This window comes from Micromys minutus (genome assembly GCF_963924665.1).
Source record: "Micromys minutus genome assembly, chromosome: 1".
NCBI classification, from domain to species: Eukaryota; Metazoa; Chordata; class Mammalia; order Rodentia; family Muridae; genus Micromys; species Micromys minutus.
This window is the reverse complement of record NC_137969.1, coordinates 46,373,869-46,396,651: the sequence shown is the minus strand read 5'-3', so window position 1 is coordinate 46,396,651 and position 22,783 is coordinate 46,373,869. Positions and strand designations below refer to the sequence as shown.

Sequence of the window (22,783 nt, the reverse complement as noted above, 5' to 3'; positions counted from 1 at the left end):
TTACAACAAAGATGGCACAAATACAGACTTCTCCCAGTAGGGATGCTAGCCATTATGTGGGCAGCTGGGGCATCAAAATACCTTTTGCTCATAGCTAATGTCTCACACAAAGACAGAGGGAGACAGAGACAGAGATCCTCTGTTGTTTTTCTTTGAGGGATAGAGAAAAAGAAAATGAACCAAGACTAAGACTTCCTTTACTCTAGGTTCCCCACTATGTTGCAAAAAAAAAAAAAAAAAACAAAAACAAAAACAAAACAAAACAAAAAAAACCTGGAGAGTGTTAAAAGGCTTTTTGGACTACAAAAGACAGGGAAAGCAAGGGCAGACCTGCAGGGCCCAATTAGGTTACAGGTCTATTTACCAGGTCCCAGAATGGCTGCACTGTGCATTTTAAGGCTTTCCACTGTCCCAAACTTCTGTTTTCTTAGCTCTGAAAGATGTGACTAAGAACTAGGAAAGACCATGAGTAGGCTGGAAGAAAAGGTAGGGACAGCGATTCAAAGAGGCAAAAATGCGTATGAAGAAGATTCTTCATGAGCTATAACGCAGCATCTAAATTCAGAAAATTCTGGAGTTAAAAATGTCATTGAAGTGAGGACCATCTGCTGCCAACAGGTGTAGCTGGGATGTACAAATATACTTTCCTTTGGGCTTGGTATTGGAATACCTATCCTTACAAAACTCAGTGACCAAACCTTTGTCCTAGAGGCTTCTGCGCCCCTGTCTCAGCACAGCACCATTACCAGAATTCACATGACCATCATAAGACTGGCCTACAACAGGCAGCAACTTCTTTGAAGAAGTTCTAACTCTTCCAGCCCATGGCTAAAGGATCCCCTGCCTTCCTACAGGCCTTCATCAAAAGACATGGACAAGAATACCACCAACAGACATGCTAACAGCAATGGAAGAAGAAATCTCATGGGGCTTCAACCCTAGACAAAGAGCTACAGATGACTAAGAAATGCTGTAAGCAAGAGAAAATTCTCATCCCCAGGGGAGAACCTTCCAAGTGGCTATGTAGTACCAAGTGGTCTACTCTAAGTCATATGCACACAAGTTTTTTTTCCCCCTCTTTTTTTTTAAACTGGATATTCTCTGTATTTACATTTTAGGTGTTATCCCCTTTCCGCCAATCCCATCTCCCACCCCTCCTATTGCCTCCATGAAAGATGCACACAAGTTATTATACACATGGGTAGCAACAGAGAAAAGGAGGCTGGAGGCTATGAATCTCAGAGAAACAAGGTGGGAGATATGGGAAGCATATTAGCATTAGGGGGAAGAGAAAATGATGTAAGTAATCTCAAATAAACATTAGTTCATCTAGATCACCTGTGCAAACAGGACAAAACCAGCCACAAGGAACCAAACCAAGTAGGCCAGGACTTCCAGCTGCAGTTCAACTCACGAGCATCCATGGACATACAATAAATGAGTAAAAGCAGAGATGACCACATTTGCAGTACAGAAGATGGATACATGAACTTGTAAAAAAGGTAAGTTGTTACACTGTCCTGTCTAGTTCTATGTCAAGTTGACACAAACAAGAGTCATCTCAAAGGAAGGAAACTCAGTTGAGAAAAATGTCTCATAAGATCCAACTGTAGGAGCCTGGCAAATGGTGGAAAAACCTTTAAGCCCAGCACTTAGGAGGCAGAGGCAGGTGGATCTCTGTGAATTCTACAGAGCCAGTTCGAGGCCAGCCAGGGCTACACAGAGAAACAAACAACAACAACAATAATAATGATGATAATCCAGTTGTAGTATATTTCCTTAATTAGTGATTGATGGGGGAGGGCCCAGCCCATTGTGGGTGGTGCCATCCCTGGGCTGGTAGACCTGGGTTCTATAAGAAAGCAGGCTGAGCAAGACATGGAAAGCAAACCAGTAAGCAGCATTCCTATCAGCGGAACAGTTTACAAGTGTGCGTGTCAGCTTCATGCCTTTACCAGCCTAGGACTGTCATAGTTTAAAGGACTTTCTAACCAACTTGCAAGTTATCTTGTTTTAATTTATTCTTATTTGATTTTTTAACCCTTTTTTTGTATTTTTACTAGGCATTTTATTTTATTTTCAAATTTTTATTTTAGTATCTTATGTGAGTGTTTTGCCTGCATGTGTGTTTGTGCACCAAATGCGTGCCTGTACCTGAATAGGTAAGAAAGGGGGTTGGGTTCCCTAGGAGTAGAGTTTCTAAAGGTTGTGGCCTACTATGTGGACTCTGAGAATTGAACTTCTCCAAGAACAATCAACTGCTCTTAACTGCTGAGCCAACTGTACTTTAGACAGGCTCTCATGCAATCCAGGCTGCCCCGTGAGCTCCGTATTGAAGAATCCATTGCATGTTGCAACTTTCCAGAGCATGAATGCTCAGTTAAAACCCAAACTAAAACACAGCATACACATGTGTTAGGCATGTAGCACAAAGTGTGGAAAATACGCTAAAATGCTGCTCCAGAAAACAGGAGCTAGGAAGGAGGAACGCCAGCTCCATATACTTCTGGGTCACTCTACCTTCCATAAGCATGCGCCTTACAAAGGAAACGTCACATCATTTCATGACCATCTGTAGACATTTCAGACATTTCATGAACTCACAATCATCCAGTTGCCTTGTATAAACAGCACATCTCCACATTCATTCATTCAGCACAGACTAAAAGTAACAGATCGAAACTAAAGGATACACAGTGCATTTGCTTGAAAATTGCTAGAACCCTGTGACCGACTAGAGCAGAAAGAATATCTGCCTTAACTTTCTCTTTTAAATTTTTATTAGTGTATATTCACTGCACAAAATGTTTCAGAAGATTTGTTCATTTGTCTATCCACCTTGTTTGTTTATCAGGTCTGTGGTCACGGCTGTCCTGGAATGTGCTATGTACATCAAGCTGGCATTATCAGAGTGCTTCTATGTTCTTCCAAAGCAGTCTGGCTTTCTGTGGCATATGTCTTCAAGAAAGACTTAGACTTCAAGCAGACTCAGAGGAACGGGTAGGTGGGGCTGCAGGGCTGGCAGGAAGTCCCTGGTTAAGTCCCAGCACCACACAGACCAAGCATGGCAGCACTCTATGCAATCCCAGCACTTGGGAGCAGACGGGAGCCGGAGGATCAGTGGTTCCAGGACATCCTCAGCTGCTCAGCACACTCAAGGTCAGCCTGTCTCTAAGCCAACAAACACCAACAGGCTCTCAAGACGTTTTAAAAGACGTGTGATGGTCTTTTCAAGCTAGAATGTGAGGAACTGGAGCACATCAGTGCACACACTTATTCCATGTACTTAAAGACATCAATCTTTAAAACAATCTAAGTTTTACTTTGTAAAGAGAGCAGTTCCCCAGTCATCTGTAAACTTCATCCCCATCTGCACAAGTGACTCAAGAGCTGTGATAATAGAATCACCTTTAAAATACAACCTCACACAGCAATCTCGTTATTAAAGCAAGATATTTCTCCAAATTAGTGGGATCCATCAAAAGGTTACATGCCAAGTTGCTGATATCTGCATTTTCTAAATTTATTAAGGGAACAGACTACCAATGTCTAACAAAGCATCTCCTAAGGACACTGAGCTTTACTATCCCGGCCACCCATTTGCCTTCCAGGGCTTTGCCTATGGAGGCCCAGCACCTGAACCACAAGGAGGCCGTTAAGTATTCTAAGACAGTTGGAACCACCTTAGAACTAGAACTGGGTCCAAGTTCTCTTTGCTATCTCACAGCAAGTGCCACAGGCTTCACACCTTATATATAACTGAGAAATTAAATGAAATGGTGAGCAACATGCTTGCTGTTTTCATAACACACATCACCTGAAGCTTTGTACAATAATCTAAAAATAGAGATGCTTATTTCTCCTTCCTCTACCTCTTCCTCTTCTTTTTCTTCCACTTCCTCCTCCCCTTGTGATACTGGAGACTGAATCTAGGGCCTGGCTCCTACTAGGCCAAGCACTCCAGCACTGAACTACAGTCCCTGTTCCTTTTGTATCCTGAGTCAGGGCTTCACTAACTTACTCAGGTTGTCTTTGAACTCATAATTTTCCTGCTTCAGCTTCCTAAGTAGCCAAGATGACAGTCTAGTACGTCCAGAGCTGCCTCTAATTTGGTTTAGTCATAGCTACTGCTTGCTATGCAGCCCTGGCTGACATCAAATTGCAGCAGTACACAGGGCTGCAGCCACAGCTTAGTGCTGGGACTCCGGGCATGCACCAGCACACCCAGCCTTCTGAGCAGCTTTTAGATATCATTTTAACAAAAAGGAATTCTTTGAGCCTTCCTTGTCTCTTCCAAATGTTTAGTTCTAGTTTTAGACAAAAACTTTAAGGCAAATGATATGATGAATATTTCAATGGAATAGAATCTGTAGTGGGCTGGGTTCAAGCTCTTAATGCTTGGTAACAGATGTGTGGGTCAAAAAGGCAAATGAGAAAGGCAACTCTAATCACACCTATCAACAAAGTGTGACTGCAGGACATTCCGGCTCTTAGGGGAAAGGGGAAAATGGAGGACATCTTAACAAGGGAGGAGGATAAAACAGGGGAAAGGAGAGAACAATGATACAGAACACTGTGGGTGTTTGATGAAGCCATAAAGAAACATTCTTTTGTGTGTTTAAATATATATATATACATGCACATACGTGTATATAAATGGGTAGACAGACAATTTAAATGAGGTTAATGCTCCCCAACAAGCATCATAGACTATCTAATAAAATAAAACAAACAAAAAACCCCACGCTAGGCATGGGAAACACCTCCAAATGGAGCCCAAGAGACTCCCCAAACAATATAGACTGTTTCGCCTTTGGTTGCCTTCCAGAACTTGATGATAAGTCCCAAGCTTCCCTGAGGACTAGCGCTCACAGTGTCCAAAGGCGCCATGCAAGGTGCCAAGAGAAACAGCAATCAATAGTTCTACATAGCTCTAAAACCTATGAACCACAACAGCAACAAACATAGCAAAAGATCTTGGGTGGTAGGAAACAATGGCACCACAGGTGACCCGCACTAGTCAAAATGCAGAGAAGTGGCCATGAGGTGCTCAGCCCCTGCTGGCACCCTGATAAAGACCCTACACCTGAGTTCAGAAAACATCACTGAAGGAGGGGTGGGAAACTGTAAGAGCCCAAGAACCAGGGTTCCTGCTGCTAGATAATGTCATGACATCACGACACTAGGACTGCCTCAACAAAACCTGCCAAGGACACCGCCAGTCCACATGCTAACAATAAAGGATTATTAGCCACAACATGAAGAGCTACAAGTACACAATGGCTGAGAGCAAGGGAAGACCAGTGTCTGGGAACGAGCACGCATAGGCTATTCAATCTCAAGTGGTCAGCCCCAGACACACGGACGTTACATTAATGGGATCAGTAGGTTTTCTCCCACCCCCACTCCCTGTGTATGCACACAGATGTACTTATGAAAGTTAGTTCTTTCCTTCCACCATAGACTCTGGGAAATCATACATGAATATAAGAAAGTGTGTCATAATAATTATAGAAGCGGTCATGAACTTAAAAGGGGGACAGAGAAGAAGCTGAGCGGGGAGAAGAAAGACCAGAAACAACATAAGTACCATACAATTCAACAATGAAATTCTCAACAACTACAACAATCTTTTTAAAAGATACTGGGGAGAAAAGACATAACTCTAAGTTCTGTTCAGTGCAGAGCCTTCCAATATCTTTATTAGGACTCCTTGACATAACGTGCAAAAAAAGTAAAACAGGTAGGAAAGGAAGAATCCCACAGAGCTTAGAAACAAGTGGGCGAAGAAAGAAGAAACCCCCTCAGATTCCTAAGAATAATTTGGTGACAATCTGTCAAAGGCTAGATCTAATGACAGAGGCTGGCTGTGTGGGAAACTTCAAATTTCTGAAGAATGGGAAGCAAAATAATTAAACATTTAGGGTAACTGGAGAGATGACTCAGAGGGTAAGAGGTTTTGCTGTTCTTACAAAGGACATGAGTTCAGTTCCCAGTGCCCACATGGTGGCTCACAACCCTCTTAACTACAGTTCCAGAGGACCTGACACCCTGCTCTGATCTCTGTGATGCATATGCATATGCACTTGGGCACATGCTCATAAACCCATAGTTTTTAACAATCTTTATAATTTCGGACTGCTGTAATGCCTTAGCGGCTGGAGGTACTTGCCATGCTAGCCCAGGGACTGAGTTCTGCCATGCTAGCCCAGGGACTGAGTTCTGCCATGCTAGCCCAGGGACTGAGTTCTGCCATGCTAGCCCAGGGACTGAGTTCTGCCATGCTAGCCCAGGGACTGAGTTCAGCCATGCTAGCCCAGGGACTGAGTTCAGGCTCTGAAACCCACAGAGCTGGAAAGCGTGAACCAGCTCTGCTGAGTCTCCCTCTCACTTCCACATTCATGCCATAGCACACGTGTTCCTACACCCTCTCACATACAAAACAAGAGGGATTTAGATTTTAATTTTAAAGGGGAGGAGAGGGTGGGAGAAGGTAGCAGAAGCAAAGATGAGCAGAATGCCATGACACATGGATGAACACAGAGCCAGCCATTGTGTGCCTGACTGAGTGAAAGGCCATTCTGGTTCAGAGATGACTGTTAAGGGTTTGGGATGTGGCCAGAGTGCAGAGCGCTGGCCTACCACATGAAGCACTCAGGATCTGCAAGCCGGAAGATCAGGAGTTGGAAGGTCATCCTCAGCTATATAGTTTGAGGCCAGCTGGGCTACATTGGACTCTCTCTCTCCTCTCTCTCTCTCTCTCTCTCTCTCTCTCTCTCTCTCTCTCTCTCTCTCTCTTCTCTCTCTCTCTCTCTCTCACACACACACACAAAGATGATTAAATACTCCTGTGAGTTTAATAAATAACAAAATTTCTCCATACTTCTCTTCTACCTAGCACTTTTCCATCATACATTATAATATATTGACATTCTAAGTGTCTAGATTATATATAAATTCCATTAACTCCCCAAAATAATAGAAACTCTCATTTGTTACATTATTCTCCATATTACTCATAAAATTAATTTGTAAAACCATCCATAAAACAGCAACAGCAAACAAATTAAAAAAGAAAAGAAGAGAAAGAGAGTACCAGCTAGAGCCGGGGCATATGAAGAGGAAGACAGTGGCTGACAGGTGGAGGCCAAGCAGACAGGGCTGGGAGGTGACGCATCTGTCAGGAGGAATGAATCCTCAACTCTCTGTGACAGGATGGTATGTAAGAAATCAGACACATTTCAGAATAGCTAGAAAGGCACATCTTAAAAGAGTGTTTGTACCAGAAAGAAGTGATAACTATTTAAGACAATGTGTAATCCTGACTTGATTATACATGTAGACATACATACATGCATCACATCTGCCCTCTAAGTACAGACAAACATGTCAAGTCAAAATAGATTCAAAAGAGGAAAATTACAACCACAGCAGCTACATAGCAATATTCTCAGAAAGAGAAAAGATTTTATTTGTCAAACAAGAACACAGTCTTATTTTTCTCAAATACACACACTCAAAAAGGCGCAAAAAAATAGAAAATAGAAAAAAACAAACCCTTTTAAGCACTATCTATTAAAAAAAAAAAGTCTCCTAAACTATGTTAAGCAAAGGCCTGGCATACACAGCACTACGGCTGTTTTGTATGGGGCTTACATAGCTCACGCTCCAAATGCCAAGCCTAATGGCAGTCTCCCCACACACCCAAACAACAGTGTGGGAAGCTACTATTACAGACACAACCAAACGCTTACTCAAAAACAGAGTAAAATACTTCCATTCTGTAGCAGATTCCAACTAATCAATTCCCACCAAGCAATCGGCCTTCTTCTTATAAGGCAATCACTTAAAATGTAAGAAAATGAGAATGCTCAGTGCCTGGGGGTGTGGTCTGCTTGTGCAGAGCACTAAATTTGGTTCTGGTTCCCAGCTCCCACCTCAGGCAGCTCACAACTGATCCGACCTCCAGCCTCTACAGAAACCTGCGCTTGTGTGCACATATGCATGATTAACAAAGTAGGAATAGGGTCGGTCATGGTGGCACAGGCCTTTAATCCCAACACTCAAGAGGCAGAGAGGCAGGTATATCTCTGAGTTCCGGGCCAGCAGGGCTACATGGTAAGACCGTGTGTCAAGCCAAACAAATAATGAATCTTACATGTGAGAAAGGGACTGGAGAGATAGTTCACTGGTCAAGAATGCAGCTGGTCTTCCAGAGGACCTGGGTTCGATTCCCAGCAGTAGCTCACAACTCCAGTTGTGAATTCAGTCTCTATGACTTCCATAGGCACAGCATGGTATGATGTGTGTAGACATACACACACACACACATACACACACACACACACACACACACACACAGAGTTAGATACCATGCACACACACAATAATAAAGAATTTAATACATTTTATTTGAAAGCTCTTTTGTACAAATTCTAGTTACCTATTAACAAAACTTGAGCTTTTAATTTTTATCTCATTAATTTACAAAACTTTAGTTATTAAGAGCATAAAATCTGGCAACGTATCACTCATTATATCCCATGTGTGTGTATTGGTGCTGCAAGGGTGTGCGTGCACATTCGATGTCAGAGCTCAGCCCAGATACTGCTCCTCAGAAGCTCCCCAACCTGTTTGAGACACACTCTCATTGAGGACCGGGCACTCAGAATTAGACTAATCTGAGTGGCCAGCAAGCTCTGGCCATCCTCCTGTCTCCTCCACCTCCCCAGTGCTAGCATCACAAGCACACTTCAGCCAGTGCTCCTGGCTCGGTGTCTGGATACGAGATCTTTTTACATGGGCAGGGGGACGGAACTCAGCTCAAGCGTGTGTAGCAAACCCATTACTGACTGAGCCATCTCTCTACACCTTGATATTTCTCTTGTTAAAATATTACAAGAGCCCTGTTTTGTTTAAGAACATTCAAAAAGCCAAAGATTCTTTTCCTAACTGAAGATATCACAGTGTCCTAGAAACATAAACCATGTTTAAAATCTTACCAAATGACAGTGTAGGCAGCACAGCAAGTGACAATTATATGTATTCTCTTTGGGGTTGGCTAGTTCAGAGTTCAAATCCTAACTGTACTATTCATCAGTAATGCAACCTTCAGTTCAGTTCCATCGCAGGAACACAGAGATAAAAGCCTGACTCCTCTGACGGCTGCTCTGATGTCTGTAATGTCTGAGTGAGAATGCCCATACGAATACTCAGTAAATGGCAGTGGCTTCCTCTCATAAGAAAAGAGTTTTATTTTGCTAAAAGAACATAATTTATCTCCTAAAAAACATACTACTTATGTTTTATATGTGACATATGTTTTATAAATTTACCTAAGTATAAATCATACACAATTTGTTGTCATTATTACACAGAATTCAGATACAATCATGACAGAATTACTAATTCTAAAGCAAAGTAATTATATCAGTCAAAACAAAATGAGAGAAAAATGTAAAAGATGGTTGTTGACGTGATTTCTCTGTATAGCATGAAACTCACATCAGAACTAGGAAGAGCGCACGTTACAAGTTCCCTTTTCACAAACTTAGTGCACTAGGCCACAGTCCTAAAGTTAATGTACCAAAAGCCATGTTATAAGGATCTCCACAGTTGGCATGTGGCCCTGTGCTGCTGTGGTACCTCCAACAGAGACAGGTTTAAGGCATTTGCTTTGTCATTCTTCCCTTTAAATTCTATACACTACTGATTCTAACTATAAACTCTAAAGATATTGTGTGATAATTCATAGACACATGCAAATCAAAACAGGAGACTTCAAATTGTTAAGGGTTGCTTATGTTCTTAATGCAGCCTGCACATCCATCCACACTGTGGAAAACCATAGCAACCAATCTCTTCCTTCTTGCTTTTTCCACCTATACCAGCTGGAGACAGGCCAAGAAAGAGGCAAAGCTAGAAATATGTCTTTAATCATTTAAAACACATGCTTGACTATGCTTTGAACTGCGTTCCTGGATCCAGTATATAGTATATTTCCATGGTGGTCCAGCCCTACTTAACCACTGCTGGAATTAGAAAATGTATAATACACATGTAAGAAGTCTATTGCTTTGCATACTTAAATTATAAAAACAACATGAGTAGTTAAGAAAAAACTATTCTCATGGAGCAAAAATGATCAGGTAAAGTCAAACACACTTTAAAAGAGCAGGAACATACATTCAGATTCCAATAAGCATAAGATGAGACATTATATGACCTCTATGAGCTCCGGATTTTCTTTTTCAAATGAAGATGTGGTTGCCATCCTTAAGAATGGAAAAAAAAGGTTACCTTTTTGCCAATCCACACACTAGGGCTATATTAAACTTGAAGAGGGCCACTGAGAAGTTCAACGGGGAAAGGCACTTGTCTCTAAGCATGATGACCAGAATTCAATCCCCAAGGCCCATATGGCAAGAGAGAGCCAACTTCCACAAGTTGCCTTCTGCCCAGCACATATGCAGCATGGCATGCACACATGTACACATATACATGTGCACTCACACATGATAAATAAATAAATGTCATACTAATTTTAAAACAATTGGCAGGTAAAGGTGCTTACTGTACAAGCCTGGCGCAGTGAGATGGGTCCCTGGAACCCATTTCAAGGTGGGAGAAAACCCATTTTATATGGTGTCCTCATACCCCCACACTGTGGCATGAGCTCCTCCCCAATCCAGAACACACACACACACACACACACACACACACACACACACACACACACACAAACAGTGAGAACTTCCAAATTGTTTAAAAGGTGACCACCCTATATACGAAGGCCAAGAATTCACAGACTTTCTGATAGACAGAAGAGGTACTTTTACCAGGGCTGTGATAAATCACAACAATGTACATAACTATTATCTTCTGAATTAAATGCCACAAAAAGGAGCCCTGTTCTACATGACTAGCAAGGTGTCTTAAAACCCTATGATTCCATGATTTTTACTATTCTTGCATTCTTATTCGTGTGTGTATATGAGTGTGTACATGGCCATTTGTGCTTGCCCTGGTGTGCATGCTGAGGTCAAAGGACAATTTTGTGAGCACTGGTTCTCTCTCTTCTACCATATGGGTCCAAAGAACTGAGCTTGGAGCTTGGGCTTGGGGCCCTGTGTTAACTTGCTGAGTCACCTCACTGGCTTCTCCATGGTTCTCAAAGGTACAAAACTGCATGTGCTGGTGAGCCTAGGGACAAGCTCTCCAAGTTATATATTATAGGAAGATGGACTTGGATAGCTGCATAAACATACTTGTGTGCTATGATGGTTTTTAAAGTTGTAGTCTGGGGACTGGAAAGATGGTCCACTGGGCAAGAGCACTTGCTGTTCAAGCAGGAAAAAGAGTTCAAATCCCTTGCACCTATTTAAGAGGCAAAATGTGCTGCAAAGGAATGGGTAACCTTAGTCCTGTGGGGGGAAGGGGAGACAGGAGGCTTGCTGGTGCTTGCTGGCTGTTACCTAGCTTCAGGGTCAATGAGATGCTGTCCGACTGTGCAGCACACATACACAGTTGCAGTTCATAAGGCTGAGAGGGTGACTATTAGTAAAATGCTTACCACCAAATGAGGGCATGACCAGAGATCATGTAAAAAAGTCAGGCCTGCTGACTTACCGTGGTGACAAGTAGGCTCCTGGAGCTCTGGCCAGCTAGCCAGATTAGCCAAACTGGCAAGACCCGGGTCCGTGAGAGACCTGTCTCAAGCTCCAGAAGAACTCCAAGGTTGACCTCTAGCTTCTGTACACACACACACACACACACACACACACACACTTGCATTCAGGTGCATAGCCTACATACCTAAAACCCCTGGACCAAGGACCTCACAGAGACTGAATATAATTATAACCAACTTATCAGGGGCTGTCGTTGCTGAAGCAAACTTTAAACCTGCCTTTCTAGGTTCAGAAGGGCAGCAGAATAAAGCAGACCTTTGGTGTGTGGTATATCTACAAGGGGTGTCTGCCACACAAACTTCAGTTAAAAAAGCATGAAAAAAAATGAAGAGGAAAGAGGAAATATAGCTGCCGAACCAGAAGATAGCCCGCTCAGGCACACACACAATTCTATCTTAACCAGATGGCTCTCTCTATTTGCAGTTGATCTGTGGATTAAACATAATAAAAAACCATGGTTCTTTAGGACAAGTAAGGACTTTAGCAGAGAGGGAGATTTTACCAAAGAATCCAACTCAGAAAAATCCAAGGATCTGTACATGCAGGCAAAACTTCAGAATGTGCTTCTAGTTCTTTTTCCTTGCTTGTTTAACACATGGTATTACTGGATAGCCCTGGGTAACCTTGAACTCACAACCTTCTCTGCCTCTAGAGTGCTGGGTTACTAGAATTACAGTATGCCAAGTGAGTATGTGCATTCTGAGCACAAAGAAATACATTATTTTCTTCATTTCCTAAATGAGATCAGCTGGTCCAAACTGATAAGGAGACCACAAATTTAAATAAAACAAATTTTAAAAAGACATTAATTTATAAAATTTTAAGAAAAATAATTTCTTAAATTAAAAAAAAAAAGTGCTGCTACAGAATTGGTACTTTAATTCTTAACTAATGCAGAGTATTTAATGTAAAGCATGGAAACAAGAAATATTTTGATCTGACAAAACTCTAACCATACCATACAGCACACTGAGGAGTAGGGTATTTCATATGATCACAGTAACATGACACAATGGAACTCATTTAAGGTTGCTAGTGTCCAAAGGGGTCAGCATATACTAGCCATAAAGTGGAAATGAACCAAACTGGTGGTACAATATCGCCCTCTGCTGGATTCAGCTGGTAAAGATAAACCTCAAAGAATCAAGACTTCCAGTTGTGGCTTTACACCAGCAGCAAGGTCCACCTGGATTAAGGCTCACATCACAGGAGGGAACTTGGAACAGTGCTGCAGGCCCAGGACAAACACTCATGATGGAGGAGGTCACAATGGGGAGCTGCCACTGTTTCATTAAACAGGTATGTGTCTCTCAAACTGACTTCCAAACATTTGTGTTTATGCCCAGACTGCTGCTCTCAGCCTCGCTAATGGGAGGAAATGTACCTTTTGCAATGGGAGATGGTTATTGCATAAACTCACCAATGTCTGAGAACAAATGTCTATTGTAGTACCCAAGGCTCAGGCAGACACAGAAGATAGTACCCACACATTTACATCACCCCTTCCCCCCAAGGCCCCAGGAACAACACAGAAGGGGCAGGAGAGTGTAAAAGCTAAGACAAAGGGAAGCATATTGTGTAACCATTCCCTCTAGGTTGAAATATCCTTTCATAAAAGGGGCAGGACACTCATCGGTTCATGGACTGACAGGAGGGCTGACAGGATTTGTGGCCAAGCCAGACAACCATATTTTAAGGAAATAACCAACTACTCTAAGCTGTCCTCTGACTTTCAAAGGCACACTGTGATATATGCTCTACACACACACACACACACACACACACACACACACACACACACACACACACATTTTAAAAAAGAAACAGTAACTTCACAGTTCTCAGGAAGATCACAAAAATTACAAGACTCATGAGATCCACACCAGGGATTAGATGAAGAGCAAACAAGCTAGGAAGACAAGAGAATCTTAGGCAGAGAAGCTGGGCACAGGCTGTACCAGGGATTCCTTGAAGCACCTCTCACAGGTCATCCTGTTTGTTGAGGTAGTTTTTCAGGAACGTAGCTGCCTGAGTCACTTACGGCATGGTAAGTAATCCCAATAAATTCCCAGGCTCACCAGGCTCATTAGCTGGAATCATGAATTTGTCACTGTTTTCTTTATCTGAAGTGAAAGGATGTAGACTCCAGGATGTGAAAAAGACTTGGAATAAGGATTCACCCAAGAATCAATGGGGGTGAACTTAACAGCACTGAAGATATGGAACCTGAAGAGACGACCTCCTGTAGCCAGGTAGGAACCCCGGTGGAGGAACAGAGACACAAACCCACCCACAAAACTTTCAATCCAAAATTTATCCTGTCTACTAGAAATGCAGAGATGGGGGATGTAGCAGAGACTTTGGGAACAGCCAACCAATAACTGGCCCAACTAGAGACTCATTCCAGGGGCAGGCACCAGTCTCTGACACTATTAATGATACTCTGTTATGTTTGCAGGAGCCTAGCATGGCTGTCCTCTGAAAGGCTCCACCCAGAAGCTGACTCAAATAGATACAGACACCCACAGCCAAACCGTGGATGGAGCTTGGGGACTCTTGTAGAAGAACAGGAGGAAGGATTGAGGGCCCTGAAGGGAATAGGAACTCCACAGGAAGACTACTAACCTGGACCCTTGGGGCTCTCAAAGTCTGAACCACAACCAAAGAGCATACATGGACTGGACCTAGGTACCCTGCACATATGTAGCAGACATGCAGCATGGTCTTCATGTGGGTCCTGAACAACTGGAGCAGGGCTAACCCAAAAGCTATCACTTATTTGTGGGATATGTTCTTCTAGCTGAGCTGCCTTGTGTGATCTCGAGGGAGAGAGGCCTCCCAGAGACTTTATGTGCCAGGGTGGGGAAATACTACCTATGAACAAACCTTATATATGTTGAAAGTTTAGGAACCAGTATCCAGGAGAAGATACTTCAAATAAAAAGTTCCAAATTTATATACTTTTAGCTAAATGCGATTTTTATCAATGTAGCCTTTTAAACTGTGGGTGACAACCACATCTGGTGTCACATAACTGAATGTAGAGGGGTCACAAGAAAAAAACTGACAACAGTAAAAGGTTTCTGAATGTGCAACAACCAAAATTAATTCAAAATCACCTGTATAATGACTCCGAGGTATGTCTGGCCACACTTGCCCATATCCATCAGGAAACCCTGCAGCCTTGGTTCTGCACACACAACATGCCCAGGCTGGCCTCAAACTCCTCAGCATCCTGCTTCCACACCCAGTGCTAAGGTTACAAGTGTGAGCCTCTATATCAAGCTCACATTCCCAGTTTCATTTGTGTGTTAGAAATGAGAAATTCCTAGCATACATCTCATACAGGCTCTGAAGCGTGCAAATGGCCTTACCTCTCTCACAGACAGCTGCGGTGGGAAGGAGACAGATAAAACCACGCTGGTGAATTCAAACCCCGAGGCTTCAACCTTTTGGCACACCTAAAAGGGTATTGCAAATAGGTAAACTCCCAGAATTCCTGAAAATGTGGCTGTAACAATAAAATTTCTCCCAGAAGACACCGCACAGCTTTCCAACACTCAGTGAGGAGCTGGGGGCTGAGGCTCAGTGGTACTGCCCTTGTCCAGCATGTGCCAGGCCGGCGTCTACCTCTGCCCAAACAAAGGCAACCAAGAAACTTCCACACTTGAGTAGCGAGCTTGTCATAAACATCATGAGATTAAGTATTTGTTGACTCTGACCCCGCACATGTGGAAGTTTCAGGACAATACACTGGGAATCAAACAATTTTTCATTAATTTTGCAGTATGTTGATACAACCATTTCAGAATAGCTGGCCTTTTGTAATTAAGAGATGGGATAAAGCAAGCAGGCATGAACGGTGGTGTTTAGGAATGGTATGTCTAAGACCTCTAAAGTTTACAGCTGACCCCATCTATCACCACGGCTCTGCTGAGGAATGGATGTTTACCTCCCTAATAAAGCCCTTCTCGCAGAATCCCTGAAGAATTCCTAAGCAAACATTGCACACTCTCAGGTTCGAAGGCTTCACGGCCATGCTTTCGTCTTCAGTGACAGAGACTCCCTCCTTTCCATCTTCACTCAAATTATCAAGCCCATCTTCACTGAGACGAAGTTTCTTCGAAGGTGGGTTTGGAGCTTCCAAAATTAATTCATGTTTTTCAGGTTCTAGAAATTTTTGTAGATCACTGAGCAACTCCTGAGAAGTTAGCAAGAGAAAAACAATAACATTTTAAAGTGGCTTGGGGGGGTCTCACAATAAAGCATGAAAGCCAGCCATGTGGAATGACACCCCCTTTTTGTTTGTTTGCTTTGTTTGCTCTAATGAGTAGTGAATGACCTTCCCAATAGAATAGCCAGATTTGTAATTCTGTTGAGGAGCCTCTCTCCTTAAAGTTATGGTTTTAGCTTCACTGATTTATGAAATTCTTTTGGAAAAACATTCACATTTGTAATAGGCATCTGATTAGTGCACGGATTAAGTTCATTAATAATAAATTCAGAGTTACCAATAACAACCAGATGTTATGGGTTTTGCACAAGAGACCTGCCTGCCTCTGAGCACTGGAATTTTTAAAGGACTACCCTGCCTTGCATGTCATGGATCCCCAGCACTCTAGGTCCCACAGAGCAGGTCCAGGCAGAGGCAACAGATAGCTTATGAGTTCAACCTACCCAGGGCTACAGTATGAGGCACTGTCTCAGAACAAAACGTAGAAAAGAGCAGGGGCTCACACGTGCTGGTTTATATCAATTCAGGAGTAACCAAGTGAGTACAGCATGGGCTTTCTAGGAATTCTGGGACATGAACTTGCCCAGTGCATAAAGCCTTGGGTTCCATCTCAAACAGCAAAGAAATAACACACACACACACACACACACACACACTGAGGTGGAGGAGGACAAGGTGGAAACGTGGAAAGAACAAACACACTAAGAACAGCCTTAGAAAATGATTATCCATCATAAATGCTAAAAGTAGCATCCAGCTATTGTCTGATAGGGTTTGTTATCTGGGTCAGTTGGAGTCATACTTAACTCCATGTAAAACTATTAACTATTTCTGTTAAGTACTCCTCATTCCTTGTCCATGTGATGATTCCTCTGCTGTTCAATAAGAGATAGGGCTAGAGCGATGGCTCACTGGTTAAGAGCGTGGACTGTTCTTCCAGAGGACCATATCGGGCAGCTCACAACAGTCTAACTCTAGCTCCAGGGGTTCCAAAGCCTCCGGCCTCTGTAGGAACCCATTCACAGCATACATCACACAGATGGTTAAAAATAAAATTTTAAAATTCATAAAGACCAAAACAAATATATAAAATATATAAAAAACAAAGGGCTTTGTCAGGGACAGACAGACCAACTGACACAGGGATAATTTCCAAGACAGCCTTCAGGCAGGTACAGATTCAGACTCCCACACTGGAGAGACAGAGAAGGACAGGCAATCAATGAGAACAAAGCAGAGAATTTAATCTGGCTCCCGCTTGGTTACTTGACATGAAGGAGAAGTGCTTCGATTTCTGTCCTTAACTCCAATGCATTACTGGTGACTCTGAATTTATTATTAATGCATTTAATCCTTTCTCCATCAACAGATTTACAAATCTGGCTTGTAGTTCTATTGGGAAGGTCATTAAACTACTAACTTTAAAAACAAAAAAAGGGAGAGAGAAAAAAATAATTCTAATTATGAAAACATAAAAATATAAACTGGCGGGCTAGAGAGATGGCTCTGTGGTTAAGAGCACTGACTGCTCTTCCAGGGGTCATGAGTTTAATTCCAGCAACCACATGGTGGCTCACAACCATCTGTAATGGGCTGGCTCAGATGCCCTCTTCTGGTCTGTCTGAAAACAGCTACAGTGTACTCACAGAAAATAAAAATATTCACACTGATAGCTGATTAATTAAAAAAAAAAAAAATTATATATATATATATATATATATATATATATATATATATATATATATATATATATATATATACTGGCATGGAGATGTGGCCCACTGTTAGAATACATGAAGCTTTGGGTTCCATCTCATACAGCAAGGAAACAAAAGAAACAGAGAGACAAACAGACACACACACTTTTGAATTGTAATATTCTTTGTGAAGAAATATAAACAAAATATTCAAAAGCCTTCTGAAATGTTTTAAGCTTTATTGTGTTCCATTCACACAGCTAGACATGAGCACACACATGTACATTCTATCTTATATACACAAGGAGGTGGGAGTACAGCTGATTTTTATCCTTGCTAAGCTATTTAACAACCTCACAAACACAGTGTGAGTTAATGTGAAATCCTATTATTCAGAGGTTGAATAAGTAAAGATGGTTTTTGAGACAATTTACCAAAATACATAGATTTTGGGGGCTATAGTTACATTCCATTTATATGTATTAAGCGAAAGAAGCCCTGGTCTACATTTTTGTCCCATTTCTGCCATCCCGTGGATCCAGGTGTAAGAACAAGCCTCCACTTTCAAAGGCTGCAGCTTTCGCCACTCCACCATTTAAACACCCTGCTTTCCTGTGCTTCACTTCACTGTCAGCCCAGTCTGACTGTTCTGTAGTTGGATGGATCGTTAGAATTTAGTTAGATTGTACTAATTCAAGAACATTTTTTCAGTCAAACATGAAATTCATTGTTGATTGATTAGCACTCCAATTTTCACAAGTGTCATGCATACACGAATACTGGTCTACTTTGACCCACACAAATGTTGACTGCTGCCTAACACCTGTAACATTAGTATAAGATAGTATGTGCATGTGTGTGCTCATATATAGCTATATGACTGGAACGCAACAAAGCTTAAAACATTTCAAGAAAGCCTTTGAATATTTTGTTTACATTTATTCACAAAGAATTCAAAATTCTGCCAGTTTTATATAAAATATATTTTGAATCATATAGTGTGTGTGTGTGTGTGTGTGTGTGAGAGAGAGAGAGAGAGAGAGAGAGAGAGAGAGAGAGAGAGAGAGAGAGAGAGGTGCAAAGACCATATAAGAAAGGTTACACAAAGTTGGATATAAGCTGAGCAATAGCAATATAAGCTGAGAAATAGCAACTGTCACTGCCTATGTGCCATTACAGGTTTCTAATTGCTTATGCATACTTAATAATTGATAACATCCCTTAAAGTCCTGTGAGGTAGATGGTGTCATCATTCCCACGTACAGAGTAGTAAACTGAGGCTGTACAGTGGTGGAACTGAGATTCAAATCCACATCTTCTAGCCCCATACTCTAGGCTTTGGATTCAGACACTGTCCAATTCCTAGCTTCCTCATTTAATAGCCGTTTAACTTTGGGCAGGCTGTTTAACCTCTCTGTGTTTCAGTCGCTTCATCTGAAAACAGAGACAATCATAGCATGTACTTACAAACCATTAAATGAAAGCGTGACACATAGCAACACTAGGTGCACATTAGGCACTATTATTACTTCTCATATAATAGAAACAACACAATGACACAATGATAGCAACTGCCACATCGTTCATTAGCAACTTTTAAAACAAAAAACTGTGTGTATAAGTGTATATATTTATTTACATATGTATACAAGTATTTGCTTTTAAAAACTATGTCACTGTTAGAATCAAGTCACAAGTATGTTATATACTTTATGTGAAAGTATTCTACTCAATGGCACAGCTCTCTGTGTATTACTGTAAGTGTGAAAGACTCTACTAAAGTTTCCAGTGTTACTAGTACCAGGAATAATGACTCAATAAGCACTTGCTTTTAAAGGCTTCCCACAGAGCCAGGTATCACACAATGCTCCTGACAAAAGACTGCACCGCCTAATAACACTACGGCCATCTTAAATATACTCCATCAGGCTCACACAAGCAAAAGGTCACCTAAGGACACATCTCTCAGAACATATCGCCTTCACTAAGTGCAACAAGTGACAGGCTGGGGACAAGGACCGGTGACAGAATACTGGCACGTGTGAAGCCTGGGTTCTATTCCGGCACAAGAATATATACGTACAGATAAATGGAAATACACAGCAGGGGACTGGTAACCAGGCAAGCAATACAGCCTGTTAGGTAAGAGCACTTGTCACACAAGTCTAACAACCTGTTTGATTTCCCAGAGTCTATGGTGAAAGGAGAGAACTTATTACAAACATACACACATGCACACACACAAGCACTAACCTCATACTCATAAAAATAGTAAGAGAAAAATTTAATTTTAAAAAATATAACCAAACTCAATTTCTATCTAAAAGAAGAAATCAGGACTATGACCTGCCCCATCCTGTTGCTTTGCATTAATGTATGTGAGAAGCAATATCTTGTGATATTGTGTTTAGATGCCCTTTATAAAGTGTCTTCACAAATATTAAACATGCGAAAAAAAATCCCACTAAAGATCCCTCTCTACACTGTTAAACAGCAGTCACTCGAAAACCAACTATATTCTTACATCAAGTTTTCAAGGTAACTGCAGCTTCAAAATTACCTTTGTGACAACTACAGTGTGCTCCTATGTAATAAATAAATAATCTTTAAAAATTACCTTTGTAGGAATACTTTTATTGACCTTCCTTCTTTAGTGGAGTTATAGGGCTAATCACAGTACTCAAAGCTAGTGACATTCATTCAAAACTATAAAAAACATCCTTTAATTTAAGAAGAATATACCTTGGATGGGTGTCTATAAGGTGCTGGGAGATCCACACCACAGAATCTGAAGATGCATCTTGGACAGGTGCCAGAACTGAACAACAGCTGGGCCACATGCTTATTTTCCTCAGTCAGTGGAAACATACTGAATAACTATAACTAGAAGAAAAAAAACAAAAATAAGCAGTTTTATATTTTACAGCTACATACAAATAAGCATGTTCTTAAAAAGAAAAGCTAGCTTTCATTTGAGAAATTCTATTTTGTACTCTACAAATACTGCTCGTCATATCTAAATTCTAAAATATAAACTTGACTATGTGAGTATAAGGGTTACAGGGGAGAGAAACAAAGAAAGCCAAGTTTGCTCCGGACATGACATTAAGAACTTTCAGACACCAGGACTTGGGACCACTCAGGGTTGCCTGTGTAAACTTTTCATGAAAGTACTTAAAATATGAAGATATACTCTATGAAAAAAAAAAATCAAGAAACTCTTGTGTGATCAAGGATTTATTTCAATTTCTGAATCTCCTCTATCAGTTCCCTTAACCTATTAATTTAATGTCAAGTAGAGAGTCTATGAGGAGTTGGAAATAATTACGTAGAAAAGCATCTTCTTGCCAAGTGTAAGTAAGGGCTCATGCTTGTAATTTCAGTACCCAAGAGGCTGAAGCAAGAGGATCTCCGTGCATTCAAGGCTAACCTGGGCTAAATAGAGTCAAAGCCAGCCTGGGCTACATACAGAGTGAAACTTTAGAGAGGAAAAAGGGGAGTGGGAAGGGATCTTCATAGTCCCTAACAGAGAATCTTGACTGGTTATTTTATTTTTTTCCTGTTTGTTAGTTAACATCAAATATTTGATTCAATACAGAATTAACCTTTAAGTAAAAAAGAGAAACAAATACATCTTCCTCTAAAATACAAATCCTTAAGCTCTTTAGAAGGACACTTCATTGTAAAACCTTTCTGGATTTAGCTAGCAACATTCAAATTTAGGCTCTTCCTTTTGGCATAAAGACTGCTCTTTCTCTATAGTTCACTAGAATAAAGGTATCATGCAAAGCTAATAAATAACACACCACCACCTCCAGGCTCTGAAAAGTTCCCAAACCTGATAAGAATTGCCAAACCACCTGCTGAGTGATTTAATGAGGTCTCAGAAAACTCAAACAAAAATCCTGTGTGTGTGTGTGTGTGTGTGTGTGTGTGTGTGTGTGTGTCTGTGTTAATAGCCAAAGCTGTAAAACCTTTTCACATGGCAATAATCATGACTCTTCAATCATGTTACCATCAAAAGAAAGGCATGCACCTCGAAGAGGGGTTATTTCATCTCGATGAAATGAAATAGTAGGATTTCGTAAAAAGAAATGGGTTGTGGTCTGCTGTTGGATTTATCTTTGAAAACAAGCCCTGAGAAATGCCTCTTACACTAAGTTTTTCAATGTGGGTCTGTGCTGTTAAGAGTTTTGCTGTTTGAAAGATATTTGAAAGAACTGAAAAGTCGTAACAAAAGTCCCTCCCAGGTGTCAGAATCTCTAAATGATTAACTCCCTCTTCCATGCGCCACATACTTAGACCAGTCTCATCAAATGGAGTGTGTAAAAAAGAAAAGAAAGCACCGGTGAGAGGGGATATATCTGTTTCTACCTTGCGTTTCACAACATTAAGATCTTTTTAAATGAACTTCCTTGTGCACAGGCATGGTTCGTCCTCTGGCATGGGGGTAGGGGAAAGGTAAGAGAAACCCTCTGACCAAACAAGCCCTTAACTCTATTTGCTAAGGTTCTAAAACCTTGCCACTCCACCTGACTAAGAAACAGAAAGGACTGCGGCTACGCCTCTTTCGACACTCCGTACCTAACCCCTCACCTCATACTTCCAAAGTCTTACCTTCTCCCAAGATGCTGTAGCCAAGACTTAACCCTTTGCGGCTCTAGGTAGGAACGGGGAAGACTAAAGACTACGCACCTTCTGCGCTCAGCTCTTCTGTTCCCCAAGGAAACTAGTGCTTTACAACGAAAGTACCAGGCCCCTCACGAGAGGAATGCATGAACCTCCTCTTGATACAGGGTGATCGGTAAGGCTAGCCGTCCGGCTGGCAGCCTGGTATTCCAGCTAGTTCCGCGAACGCAAGACCGCGAGGGGTTTTACTTCTAGCCTGAAGGGGATGACCGGCAAAGGAGCCTACGAAGGCCTCCGCACCTAGGTCGTAGTAGCTGCTGCCAGAAATGTCGATGAGCCCCTACTCAAATTTGAAACCCAAACTAGGAAAAAGAAAGGCACATCCTGTTCTCCCCACCTCCCACCCACCCAGCGAATTAGCTGCTCCCTTCCTCCGGCTTCGGCGGACCACACGCCTTGGTGTGACGTCAGGCGTGGGCGGGGCGGAGGGCTCGGTGCTCTGCCTGTCTTGCCTGGCAAGCCAGGCGCTCCTT

General features: G+C 41.8%; 1 protein-coding gene across 3 annotated transcripts in view; it reads right to left on the bottom strand.

Annotated features, from left to right (window-relative positions):
- PUS10 (pseudouridine synthase 10) overlaps positions 1 to 22,783 on the bottom strand; it is a 54,223-nt gene that overhangs the window by 31,144 nt on the left and 296 nt on the right. Inside the window, exons 1-4 of one of the 3 annotated variants that reach the window (XM_080930802.1) lie at positions 22,239 to 22,446; positions 20,364 to 20,504; positions 15,643 to 15,891; positions 15,065 to 15,151 (exon numbers count right to left, since the gene is read on the bottom strand). In XM_080930802.1, coding sequence (XP_080786928.1) covers positions 15,065 to 15,151; positions 15,643 to 15,891; positions 20,364 to 20,489 — 462 coding nt within the window. In that variant the 5' untranslated portion in view covers positions 20,490 to 20,504; positions 22,239 to 22,446. Of the gene's footprint in view, positions 1 to 15,064; positions 15,152 to 15,642; positions 15,892 to 20,363; positions 20,505 to 22,238; positions 22,447 to 22,783 lie in introns of those variants that run through there. The other 2 variants (XM_080930803.1, XM_080930804.1) reach the window with 2 other exon arrangements.